Source organism: Pararge aegeria, chromosome 8 (assembly GCF_905163445.1).
Source record: "Pararge aegeria chromosome 8, ilParAegt1.1, whole genome shotgun sequence".
Taxonomy (NCBI): Eukaryota; Metazoa; Arthropoda; class Insecta; order Lepidoptera; family Nymphalidae; genus Pararge; species Pararge aegeria.
Window position 1 is genome coordinate 3476220 of NC_053187.1, and position 14424 is coordinate 3490643.

General features: G+C 33.1%; 1 protein-coding gene across 1 annotated transcript in view; it reads right to left on the bottom strand.

Moving 5' to 3' along the window:
* Nucleotides 1-424: 424 nt before the first annotated feature.
* The window catches only part of LOC120625969 (DNA N6-methyl adenine demethylase-like), a 31825-nt gene continuing 17825 nt past the window's right edge, over nt 425-14424 (bottom strand). Inside the window, exons 3-4 of the mRNA XM_039893250.1 lie at nt 2467-2607; nt 425-505 (exon numbers count right to left, since the gene is read on the bottom strand). Coding sequence (XP_039749184.1) covers nt 425-505; nt 2467-2607 — 222 coding nt within the window. The remainder of the gene's footprint in view (nt 506-2466; nt 2608-14424) is intronic.

Genomic DNA, 14424 nt, shown 5'->3' on the forward strand with positions numbered 1-14424 from the left:
TGAGTTACATAGCTATTTTTACGGGCAATCTCTAATTTGAAGATTTTATTTTATTTATTTGGGACAGAAAACAATTACATATTACAACAATAGTTCTTAAATTTAACAAAAAGAAAAAAAGGGGGTTAATATATAATCCGCAACACTATCCAGATAATATTTTAAGGATCAGTAGGGCGATACGATGTAGATACAAGTAACACTTACTATGACAGATAATATTTACTGTAGGTACCTAAAATACCTTATAATTTATTTAAATTATAGCTCTCTGCGTAGTCAGTTCTATGTATTAGAGCCATAAGTCATCATTGGTCGCCAAAAATAAAGCCAGCAGGATGATAGCAAGCTGATAAAATGTGTAATAACTATTCAATACATTTTAATTAAATAGTTATTACACATTTTATCAGCGTCTATATATCTAAACGGACCCTAAGTTTTTCCTCTTTCCTTTTTGAAGTCTCTTAAATTCTTTAATTTTCTTAAGTTGCCTGGATGTTGTCTAAAAAAAGAAATAAGGTGCTAATTCTACTATTAATTGTTCTAGATCCTAAACTCGTGATAAAAATTTAATTTAACTATCATTATCTATAACATTGCAGTTAAATCATGTTTGCTTCAAAGGATATAACTCTTGTAATACCTACCTATTTAAGGGTAAAATATAGTCACACCATATGAGTGAAAATACAAAATTGCCATAAATTTGAGGCAAATTACGTTAGTTTGTATTATATATATATATATAGGTATGAATGTTTGATTCTAGTATAACAATTTGAATTGCGTATCAAGGAAATAAATTTAATAACCCTATTAGGGTGGAATAATAGGCTATGTCGACAGCCAAATGTTATTATTTTGAAAATACAAAGGACAATAATTTTAACATAACACTATAACATACTTTGTTACCACGTTTGTTCTTGGATAACTTAGCTGAATATAGCATTAAATAAAAAAACGTTAACTTTAAGTTCATTACTTCCAACCTGCTGTAAAATTTAAACAATCGTTTTAGTCATTTTTAGTCTAAAATATTTTTCAATACAAAAAGATGTTTTTTTTATTTCTTTACATATTTTCAAAACATATTTTCGACTTAATATTACTGAAAAGATGTTTACATTGTAAAGCAGGTTTGAAGAAATAGACTAAAAGTTTACACGTGTCTAACTCACAGGCGACGTCTTGACGATAGTCTAGGTTAATTCGCACGCGAAACGCATTCGATTTGAATCTCATTACAATATCGATTTGACAGTTACAAATAGTGACATTTGAAAACCACCTGACAATAATAGGTCGTTTTGAAATGCGAACAACAGTACTTTGGAGTACTATTATTCGCAGAGTTACTAGAATTTTTCAGATACTTCTGATGGTATCTGTAGTTAGCCTATTATTTTATAAAGATTTTTTTTTTATCGTCTTTCACTAGCATTCTGTTTAATGGGTTCAATTTTAACTAACCCGTGCGAATTGTTTATTATCATATTATGTTGTGATCAGTTAAAACACAAGTGATAAAAACTAAAAATATTGATTAACTAGTGGTTCCCCGCAACTACTTACGCGTAGAACTCCTGATAAGTATATAATCTGTCCAATAGAATCATTCAAGCCTCAGCGTGTTTAATATCTTTGCCATTGCATTCGTGAGAAGGATTGTAGCTTGATGTTAAAAAGCCAAATACCAACCTCAAGAATTGAGATATCATCAAAAAAAACAAAATACTCGACGTTTTGTGTTAATTAAATTAAATATATAGCCTTTCGTTACTAAAACTATTATTTAATTAATCCCAATAAGAGAATATAAATATTGTAATATGTTTTATTTGCAGTTTGCTTTTAAAATATTTTAGAATTGCGAAAACATTTACACATTAAGTTCTCTTTATATTTTATTTTTTTATTCCAATAAATTAAATATGTATATATTTTTAAGAACATACAATTTTAAACTTTAAAGTAATAAAAATGTGGCTTACATCGTAAGATAATTTAGTCGCTTCTGTGATGTCAACAAGGCGAGAAGAAGAGAGAAAAAAAACGTCGAGAGTGTTGACCGGAAAAAGCAAAGTTTGTAGAAGAATTTATAATTAATTAAAATAAATAGCCTTTCGTTACTAAGACTACTATTTAATTTCAATAAAATAATATTATATATACTCATGATGTAGGTATATAATGTTCTGTCGAAAAGGGGGTAATATGGCATAAGAGAGTGCCTTGCCATTTGTCGTGACGACATACAGACCGTCTTTACCTACTGCAAAGGTGCGCCAATAGCTGTTTCATAATAAAAACAAACTCTTAGGTTTTCTCATTCGTAAGAATAGATTGATTTAGCTTAATGTTCATTGTGATATACAATTTAAAAACCGCTTAATTTAAGCTCGCAAAGTAAACGTGTCGTCTAAAAAATATTCGTTAGACAAATATCATCAATCTTCTTACCTTCTTCTCCGTTAACTTCTCACATCTTCTCTGCTTACATATCTGATGCGATTTGTCGTTCCGGCACGGCGCGCAGTCGCCGCAGTTGTCTTTTCTTTGGCAGCCTATGCATTCGCCGCATCGTTTTCTCTTCTTCTTAGTCTGTGAAGGGAAGAACTAGAATTAAGTTATATAGAATTCGAGCGTTTGCTTGCGTCAAACATACGTCATTAATAAATGAATTAATGAATGAATACACTTTTATTGTACACCACATAAACTTAAAGAAAAATTATAAATAAAAATTTAACAAAAAATATACAATTTGGCGGCCTTATCGCTACATAGCGATCTATTCCAGGCAACCAAAGGCGTTAAACACAGCTCAAGAAGAGGGGTAGGTGGTGCATATAAATAACCATATATATTTGCATATACACCTATATATACATATATAATATATACATGTAAACTTCTTATAACTTATGATACTCGTATGTCATTAGCAGCGTTTAAGTTATCTTTTTTTACATATTGACTAGTGGTCCCACGCGACTTCGTCTACTTATAAGTCAACCTTAAAAGATAGACATATGCTGTCCCGGACCTATTTTTAGAACTTTTAAAGAGGAACAACTTTGTCATTCTATTTATTGAAGCTCTCTAAAGAAAAAAAAAACCCCGATGTAGAATGCTTAAGCATGGATGTAGTACTTTCCCGGACGAGCTCTGTTACTAAAAGCTTTACGCCTACTGAACTCTAATACGTCTTCTTATTGGTTGCTAACTTTAACGCCACTAAGCCCGCTAGCAGTTGTATCGTCTTCGCTCAAGTTAAGGCGACTCAAGAACTCAGGCGACTCAGCTTCAAAAATTTCGTATAAAGTTTTCTTCGACTTTTAAATGACCTATTTTATAATACAATCGTTTTTTAAATATTCAAAAATTGCAAAAACATTTACAAATTAAGTTAATAAATTTTTTTTTTTTTTTTTTAAATCAATTAAATATCTATAAATTTTAAAGAACATAAAATTTCAAACTATAAAGTAAAAAGAATTTGCTTACATCTTAAAATAATTTAGTCGCATCTGTGATGTCAGTTTGACTCCAGTAAAATAATATTATTTTTTATCGTATCTTTATTCTTTCGTGCATAAAAACTTTGCCCGTTAGGTTTTCGTCTCTCTCAGTTGAGTTTATAGTACATACTTAAAATCTACTTCGAAATTTAAGCACAACGTTAATGCCCTACCTTTGCCCTACTTAGCTTGTTTAAAGACAAATAAAGAGGGTTGCGAATAGCTATTCTATAACGCATATTCATTTTATTTTAATTAACAAAAAAAAAATTAGAAAATATTTCGTATAGAATTAAAAAAAATAATAAATTAGGTTAATAATATGGAATTCTCTGAAATTCTCTACCAAGCGACTACAATATTTTGATATCTGTATCCGAAGTACACTATCGATTTCGATTTATGCAAATGTTTACTCGAACAATCTCCAAAGATTCTGAATTTTGTAAAGTAACAATATATATATTTTTTTAAATAACGTTTAAGAATAAATGGTATGGAAAAGGATAGGTGCTAACAAATCGGCTACAATGCAGTTCAATTCAGTTAAGCAATATTTAACAGTAAAGAGTTTAAAATATTCAATGTACGTATGTTTATCCGAACTCTTTCGGTGAAGATTATGGGGTATAATAATGATATTCTTTACTTGGTGCTGCATAAAGTGAGCAATGCAATTAAGTTAGCAATATTTAACAGTAAAAAATTAAAAAAAATTAAAATACCTTTCCATTCAAGGTGTCCCAAATAAATATAAATATTCCACGACAATACACACATCGCCATCTAGCCCTAAAGCGTAGCTCGTGTTATGGGTACTAAGATGACTGATAAATATTATTAAGAAAAATATACATAAATACTCAGACTATTAATGAAAATTAAAGTAGGTTACTATTTGACCGTTTTTTTTTTTTAAATAATTACATTTGTGTTGCTGTGTGGAGACAGCATAATATCAGAATACAGAGGTCACCACCCCTCGTCTTGCCGTAGGTGCCTAAGGTGTCTAAGGGAATATAAAGGAGTACGGGTTGCAGCGTTCTCGTTGCTACTACTACCAGCTACTGCAATCACCAACCTGTCTGCCCAGCATAGTGATTATAGGCAAAACCGCCCTTTAGAAGAAGCCTTTAGTCCAGCAGTGCATTTTGGCTCAAACAGATTAAGTTGTTAGATTATTTTTAATTATACCTACCTATTTTAACAGTGACATATGTAAAGAATTAGGTTTTGAGTGTGAAGTGAAACTAAAATGTTCGCATAAACTAAGCAAGGTAACTTACGATTATTAAATGTTTGTACAGTGAAAAAGAAGCCCGAATTAAACCATAACCATAAACACAACAGCTGTGAGGGAACTGCAGCCATTTTTTTATCTTCATTCGTGTGCCGGCAAGATCGGAATCGCCTGATTGTTCCCGGCAAAACAGCTGACGTGAATTTAAAAACTGAACAATTTATGAACAAGGATGAATAAACTCTTGTAACGCTTTTGAACTATAAATAATTTGGTAACATTTATACCATAACCCACATGAATTTGCACATTGGTTAGGGCTTTGGCATCCCTTCCGAACGGGTTCTCTAAAATTTCGGAGCTATTTGCGTTGTTAATTTAAGCATTTAAAATATCAGTTGTTCTGCGGTAAAGGCAAATATCATGATGTTCTCAAAGGCGTGTGATGTCTACTAATCCGCACTTGACCAGCGTGATGATAATGACGATGCTCAAAGTCAAAGTCAAACATATCTTTAATCAAGTAGGGCCATAGTTAGCACTTTTGATGCGTATAGTATGAATAATGTGTACATGGAAGTGAGATCATGGCGATTGGCGTTGGCGATGTAAATTATTTAATTATTACTTTCCGACTTCCAAATTTTTTTAGCACATATAGAAAAACTTTCTATATGCTTCTTAATTAAGTGGCCACATCATTCATCGTCTAAGTTAATGATCCATATCGTAAAGGATCCATGAACCCAAAAAACCATACAAACTCCACCGTTGCAGCCACATGTGTTTTTTTCGCACGCGCTAAATTTGCCTGCTGGGAAATGTCATTGACATTAAGTCCTTCTTTCGTATTATTATATTCTATGTAAGGTTGTGCAATAAGCTAAAAAAGTAAATTCTATGTAAGGTTGTGCAATAAACTAAATAAAAACGCAATTGAAATTAGCATTTTTATAAAATGAAAACTCTTTAAGCTTTCAAATGATTACGATGTTGCTACACAATGTAATATAAAAAAATGTCACTTGCTTAACAAGATAGAAGAAGTCCTACTTTTTATGTCTTGTTTGAGGCTTCAGCTGTGGCTAGTTACCCCTACAGCCAAACACGTGGCACAAAACGATTTAGCGTTCTGGTACGATGCCGCGTAAACTCTGTATTATTATTATACGGGATATTGGTTTAATATTAATGCCATAACAGCATGGCACCAAACCGTATTAGACCGTATCATCATTTGCTCATATTGCAGTAAAGAGATTACATGAATTGAAAAATAAAACGATCCGTTATAAGCACATTTAAAGCATCAAGTCTGTTTGTAGTAACATAAAATAGGCTACGATTCTACCATAGACAAGCTTTTAGTTTGGGTATACCCTTTTAAGAAAAGGGAGTCCTACGTTACCTCCGTCCAACCCAAGGGTCGGAGGTAGCCAAAAAGCTATTCCACTACACAAAAAAAAAACGCGAATTCTACCACGCTAGCATAACATCATCAGTTTGACGGCCGAGTGGCGCAGTGGGCAGCGACCCTGCTATCTGAGTCCAAGGCCGTGGGTTCTATTCCCACAACAGGAAAATGTTTGTGTGATGAACAAGAATGTTTTTCAGTGTCTGGGTATCTGTATATTATAAGTATTTATGTATATTATTCATAAAAATATTCAACAGTCATGTGTACCCATAACACAAGCTACGCTTACTTTGGGGCTAGATGACGATGTGTACATTGTCGTAGTATATTTATTATAATTATTATTATCATTTAAAGTTTTCCTAAATCATCATTTTTTATAGTAATAATTTTTTGCCAGACAGAAGGTGCCCCTGAAAATTATTGGAAAACAATCGCATATAACAGCGCAACGTGCAAGGCATGCAACGAAAACGTCCTACATACTCGTAGTGCCGTCTTGTGTCCATCAACCTTAGGCGTAGGTTTTAAGGCCACCACGCTTATCAGACCTATACACAACAATACTGCTTGGTGGTAGAAATAACTTTTGCGGTACTACTTCCCCATTTCAAAAAGCTTTATTACAACCTCCTACAATTTTCTATTTTGTAAAGATGAAAGCGCAGTTATGCAACTGCGCTTTCATCTTTACATAATAAAGCTTGCAAGTAACTTTTATTAGACACCTCAGATTCATTTTATAAATTTAAAATGCATATAAATTTCGGAACCGACAGGATTTGAACCTGCGACTCTTTGGCAATCGCGGCCTGAGCTCTTTCTCGAATTAAGCTGCGGCTCTCCTACCGTCGATACCGAAATTAGTGTATGCCTTTCACGTAAGTCTTATAGCGACTGTTATAGCGACTTCAGATTATGAAAATTAAACTTAATATATTATACTCCGCAAAAAGCAGGAGAATCTGTATGGTGTAATTTATAATTTCTTCAATCTTTATACCCCACACCAAACAGATCTTCCGCAATGTAACCTCCACGCACGTTTCGCTCCGAACCGGAGCATCCTCAACTGATGTTGGCGTAAGTATAGTAGTACTTAAGTATTAAGTAATTTTCTTAACAATTATTCATTGTAAAGTCAAGAGTACAGAAAATTAAGCTTAATTTTCTTAATATATCACGGAATTCCTAAAAGTAAAGCCTGCTTCTACCCAATATTTGACACCTCAGATTGCTGGACACAGAATGGCACTTTGTAAGACATGTTCATTGCCCGTGTTAGAAGTTTTTCTCTGGTTTTACACACTGTTACAAATAAAAAAAAAGAAACATTGTTTTTAAAATATCATCAAGTGTTGCTAGATATAAATGAGGTGGCATTGCAAGCATTTGTTTGTACACCCTATTCTATACCATCGTATCTACGTTACTACGGTCTATCGAGTTTTCCTTTCCGGTTCGGCAGATGTCACCTGGCAACCGGGCACGAGCCATACTAATTAAACATTTTTACACCTACGATTTGCATAACTAAATGCATTGAGTCTCTGATAAATGCTCGATACATCTGCCTTCGTATAATTCCGTACAAATTTAATCTAATTAAATCAATTCATTATCGAAAGCTTGTCTGTACGCAATAAACCAACATACTGACCTGAAAATGCCAGCTAGTTGATATTTACATTTTAAAATAACAAAGATAATAGATAACCTAGAGTATCAAACTTTATAAATTTATATTTACCAAAGCCCTTGTATTACTGACCTTTGTCAATAAGACTGGACTCTGTGTTCCTACACAAATGACAGCTTTAATTTTGTTCGAATTTAAAGCGAATAACGAGTGCCCTGTACCTGTAACTAATAATACTCGTAATTTAAATTTTAGTTCCTTGGACACTCATATCACACTTCACAACTTAAAGCGCCAAAATATCGTCAGTCCATTCCTAAAAGTTATTGTTTTATTTTGGCAAATATACATTTTTTTTAATATATTACAGTCAATGTGTTGCTGTGATATATACCCTATATTAATGTAAAGTTTTATCAAAATCCATTCATTCATTCATCCATCTATAGAAATGTTCGCATTAAAAATATAAGTAGAAGTAGGTAGAAGTAGTAAAATTTATACATAATTTTACAAGCATTTTAGAAATAAAGTCAATTCTTTTTGTTAGTATATTGCAGACTTTACGCTACTCGGTTATGGTCTATGGTACCCATAACCCATAACCGACCTACTACAGGACACGGGACTCTCAGAATGAGGTTTTGGCCAAAGTCCACCACGCTGGCCAAGTGCGGATTGGCAGACACCTTAGATATGGTTATGGCAGGCATGCAGATTTCCTCACGATCTTTTCCTTAACCGTTAAAGCGAGTTATATTTAAAATTACTTCAATTAAAAACGCCCATAACTACGAAAGTTGTGAGGGCAGTGTGTTAGATGGGAGGATGATATTAGAAAGATGGCTGGTGTTACCTGGAAGAGGATGACCTATAAAAGGAAAGTGTGGCAAGCTCTAGGGGAGGCCTTTGCGAAAAAAACGCAAGACAATCTTAAAACCGGTGTCAGTTAGACTATTTAATATTTATGTTTACTATTAAGTAACTTTAGATTAGAATTACTTTCATATTATTATTTTTGGTAAGATTGTTCAATAAAAGCTATTATTATTATTATTATTATTAACGAAAAGTTAGAGGTGCGTGTCGGGGTTCGAACTTGGTCCCTCCGAAAGGGAAGCTAAAGCTAAAGTTACTTATTTCTTTTTTTATTTTTTTAAGGGACAATCAACAGGTTACAACAACAACTCTTAAAAACTAAACAAAAAATGAAAAAACATATAAATGTAATATCGTATACCCACTTAAAGACTGCCACAACTTGCGAATACAAAACTATATTGTCAGTTAGAAGGAGAAAAAACGATTAAAAGAGACATGAGAGTACTTATAAGCTGTAAGATCCATCAGGCTGTGTTACCTACCCACCATGCTATCACCGCTAACTAGGCTATCACGCTATTATAATAATTGAGTTAAAATGATATATGAATAACACCCGTCTCAGATGGTAGAGCACCGATCGTTTTTTGCAAAAGATAAATATACATTGCCGTAAGTTTGCATTACTAGCTACAATGACAAGATAATAGACTAAAAAAGGTCGATATGGTACGGTATGGTATGGTATGGTATCTTAATCGGTTCCTACGTGACATCGCGCATCGAACCGGAACGCTAAAACGATTGGTGCTAAGTCTTTTTCGATAGGGTGGTAACTAGCCACGGCTGAAACTTTCCATCAGACCAGAAAATTCAAATTATAAGTTTTCAAAATGCCACTGCTGAACTGATCGTACTCACGACCTCCCGCTTATAACCGCTGCGCTCACTACTGCACCAGAGAGGTCGTCTAATTGTTTTCGTAAAAATGTGTAAGCAACGCTCACGTGTTTAGTCGCGTGATTTTGTAAGCGTTTTTTTCTTCAAACGAAAAAATGAGAACTTTCAAAACTGAATGTTCAAGTAAAAATATGAAAACTTGTTTGGTTTTATGAGCTTTTGTTTTGGTCAAAGTCAAAGTCAAAAATATCTTTATTCAAGTAGGCCCACAGGTGGCACTTTTGATGCGTACATAAGAATTACACGGTAGTGAGATGATGGCGATAACCACATTCGTAAACTTAAAACTAAAGCTACGAGGGTTCCAAACGCGTCCCGGTCTAAGAAGAAGCCCACAAAAAACTTAGCCGGGTGTTTTTTTTTTTTTTGTTATCACCATCTCACAATGTCATTTTAAATTATTAGAAGAGCAACCTGGTTAGAGCAATAATTTACACCCAAGCTTTTTTATCGTTTACGTAGTCCTTTATACTATAATAGGACTTTTCTATATATTTTTTTGATTCATGTTAAACGATAAATGGCAATAGCAAAGCGATAATGCCCGTTTTCACTAAACAGAGGCATTGCCTAAATAGAATGCCTTGTAATAAAATGTATCACTAACTCTTAGGAGATAACTATAGGAGAAAAGTTTATGTATGCTTAGGAATCTCCTTTGCTTAGGGGTTACTTATCTAGGCATTGGGTTGTTCGTCGTTAGTGAAAACTGGTATAAGTCTCTTGAAACTTGTTCACATGCATACTCAGTAGCATATAAAGAAGTATATTAAAGCAGTCGAAGAAAGTTTAAAATTCCTGTAGCTTTAATTAAATGAACTTCTATAGAATTCCCACTTAGATAGCAATGCTTTTATCGACTCAGCCGACAACGCCTGACGCCCTTGATATTGAACCTGGCTGTTTATTACGCGAGTGCCCAGTGTATGCGATATTTTCAAGATTCATGTGTGTTGTGAGTTATTTTATTCCACCATAACTTCTAAATGTCATAACATATTTTGACAGCCTACCGTTGCTAGAAAGCATACAGGCTCCACTTTCATCTACAACAAGCTCAGAATTAAGAATGTACAGAATCCTTATTCAGCCATTATTGCATGCAGAGCATTGTGTCCAAAAACATTGGAACTGCTGCGGGCACGTCCCACTTCATAAATTAATGACAAAGATTTTTATTTTTATTTTATTTAGATGACGATGAGGAAATCCTAGAATTTGCGTGCATAAGACTTCGGGAACCTAGTGACATATTGCTATATTAAAGAAGAACAGCAATGACTTACAAAAAGTTATTCTTCTTACCGACATTACCTTTACTAATACGATTTATTACAAAACTCCGAGTACCGTAGAGCTATAACGTAGACGTAAATAAGTACTCATTTGTAACGTACTCGTAGGTAAGTAATAAATAAGTCTGAATTTATTCTGTCGTCTCCTTGTTTCGTATTTTAGTTTCTAGGAAACTTCGCGTTGGATTTTCCCGTTTGACTCACTCCTATAATGAGTTGCTTTGGTATTGAAAAATAGAGCCTATTACCCGAAAGTGGAAGCCTATACGTACAAAGTATACCTAATATTGGGAAAGAAAAAGTTATTAGTCATATGAGATTGTCTATTTGTCAGACTTTTCGCATGAGTAATATGCTTTTCCACTAAACTTATCCGTAAAATAAATTGCACTCAACTAAATAAAATATATGTATCCCTAATAATATAATTTCATTTATCGTTTTTTTTTTGCTATTGAAGGCCTCCTGACACAGGTATTTTGATGCTTACCAGGAGGTCTCCACATCATGTATCATTTACAATGTAAGAAACGAAATAAACGATTATTTTTTTATCGATATATTTTACCCTTAAATACTGACATTAATTTTATGCATAAATCTTTCATTAGAATACCTATAATTATGACACTTATTTACGTCAAAAGGAGATATAATTGAGACCACATTGGGCATTTTGGCGTTGCTCTCTTGACGTTGTTCTGTAACGGACGTTATAATATATATTCTGTAGTCTATTTTTTCTAATTTTTATCCGGACATTTTCGCTCTATAAATCATTATCTAAATGTTATTAGCATCTAAACTTACTTTTCGTATATAATATTGTATTATTGCGTCTCAGGACACGGATTTTTTTTTTGTTTGTTTGAAATCTTTATTACACAGAAGAAACATAGAAAATAAAATAGAGCGTGCAAAGGCGGTCTTATCACTAAGGCGATCTCTTCCTTTGACGTTAGGAAAAACTAAGGAACGGGTTGGTGCAGCAATTTAAGTTTAGAATATATATGTATATATATACAAAATAATTATAATAAACTACGTTTGATACTTTACTTTACTTTTGATGATTAAATTGATCTTATTTTTGATACGAATTTTTAAAGTTTGTGACATTGCATGACCGTATTTGATAAAAGTTTAGATATAACGTGGTTTTCTTAATTAAATTGTAATTTTGTGATTAGCATTCGCGTGCGGCTAATAAGTTAGATAACATCTGCATAATATAATAAAGTGTTCTACCAGGTACTACTGTTACGTTTTTAAAACATAATTCCGTTAAAACTTTATCTTATGTAGATATATAACATTGACGCTCTATCGTAGGCATAGAATTAAGAACATACAGAATCCTCATTCAGCCATTATTGTACGCAGTGCATTGTATCCAAAAACAGTCAAATTCAAATTCTATATTTCTTTATTCATGTAGGCCTATCTCAGGCACTTATAAAGCGTTCATACTTATATTTTTACATTATTGTAAGGGGATGGTGATAACTTCTATCTAACATTTATACCCGTGAATCGAATCCAAGACCTCATAGCGGCCGAATGTTGACCAAAGACCTAAGACACTGTTACACTGTAAAACTATTAGGTAAATAGTTTTGCCACGGGACCTTTCGTTTTAAAACATTATTTTGTCTGCTTATTATTAATTTTCTGATCCAGTGTTAATCATATTCAACTGTGGAGGTCGGGCCGAGATTTGTCAAGTGTTGGATTTTTGTGCCAGCGCTTGAAAATTGGTAGTATCTGCCACCGTGCCTAAAAGAGCACGTTCACCTTTCGGTTAGGGTTTTTATCAAATATCACTAACTTGTGAGATTAATTGTTAAAAAGCCCACCATTCCACATTGGAGCGTTGTGGTAAGTATATGCTTTAAAAGCAGCTCAACTATAAGAAAGGAGACCTGTGCCCACCAGTGGGCCTTAAATATGATGATGTCGATTCTAATGAAGTAGCCATGGAACTTATAATATGGACGTCTATTAAAAGAAATTAACAAAACCTTTTCGTTTTTACATATCCATTTCAATTATTACAAAGAGAAGCGTTTAATAAAACAGGTCATTAGTTTGTTAATTATTACCTACCTTTTGTAGGCATAGCTCCGCGACATCAATTAAAAACTACAATTTATTGCATAATATTTTTTGAAGAGTTATGCAAAATACTTTGCTAAAATGATATTATTTTATGTATTAATTTACACCTTTAGTTTAATTTGGTAGTACTTAATCTGTTACTTAACTTTAATACAAGTTTTTCTTTGGTAAAATAAACTAATACATTATGTAACTTAAGAAGTTGTCGAATTAATTAATGGGTATCATTTCATTTGTTTGTAACATTTTGCACTTGCAATGAATATAAAGAAATGTGTAGGATGTGTTTTTTCTATAATTAGATACACGTATGTGAGAGGGGATAGGTTCGTGGTACATTTTTTAAATTATTGTCTGTATTGTTTATTTATTTCGTACATAAGTAAGCTGTATATTTTTGACTCATTATCTAAAATTCTTTTTTTTTTATGGTGGAAACTTTTTGTGATTTTGTGCATTAATTTGTTGATAGAATCTGATGGCAATATAAATATTTTAAGATACTACCAATTATATACCTATAGTATAATATTGGTCTGAGAAAAAGAAGCGGAACTAAAGTTTTTTTAATGTTACTATATACCCTCTTTTTAACGGTACACTTTACTTTTAGTATGAGAATTTAAAAAAATATCACTATATTTCTGAATGAATCATAAGATTAGGGATATGTAATATAATGATTGACTTTTTCTTAGTCTTGAATATAAATTTAGTATTCTATTTCGCAATTACTTTTCTCTCAAATTTCGCTGTTTTTCGTGTTAAAAAATATTAAATTCAAAGCTTCAGCTAGAACATAGCAAAACGTCCTTTAGAGCTATGAAAAGAGCGAAGTCGCGCACAAACCCTAAAGGTTAGTTACAAGCACATAATAAAAATATCATTATCTAAGTTCTAGAACAGGTCCAGACTGTGCGACATTCCGGCACAAATGTCAGCGTTGCCCAGTCTAATAACGGACACCTTTGCAACGCAGGTGTGCCGACTAGTAAGGTCTAGTAAGCTTTTTGTGACCACTGTTTTGTGTTACAGACAACCCAATTTAGTTTCTGCCGACTACAGTCAACATCGAGCCGTAGCCGTTTAACCAGACCCAATCGTTTTAAAGACTATTGCACCGAGATAAAATACTTTTCATAGCTTTGAAAAGCTTGTTCCGCAGAAGATGAAAATGCTAGTGACCTTATTATACTTTTTTTACTGTAGCATAGTGCAGATTACTTATGCATAATATTATAAAAGTACTTCCTCAATGAGAGGGAACGAGACGCTTGCATATATAACCCGCACCATGCTGCGAAAAAAGTGTAGTAAAAGATTTGCATGCTTTCATTTGTGGACTCGTTTTCGAGTATCGAAACACTACAATGTCAAATTAAAATGGGCCTAATGATAGTTGTTTT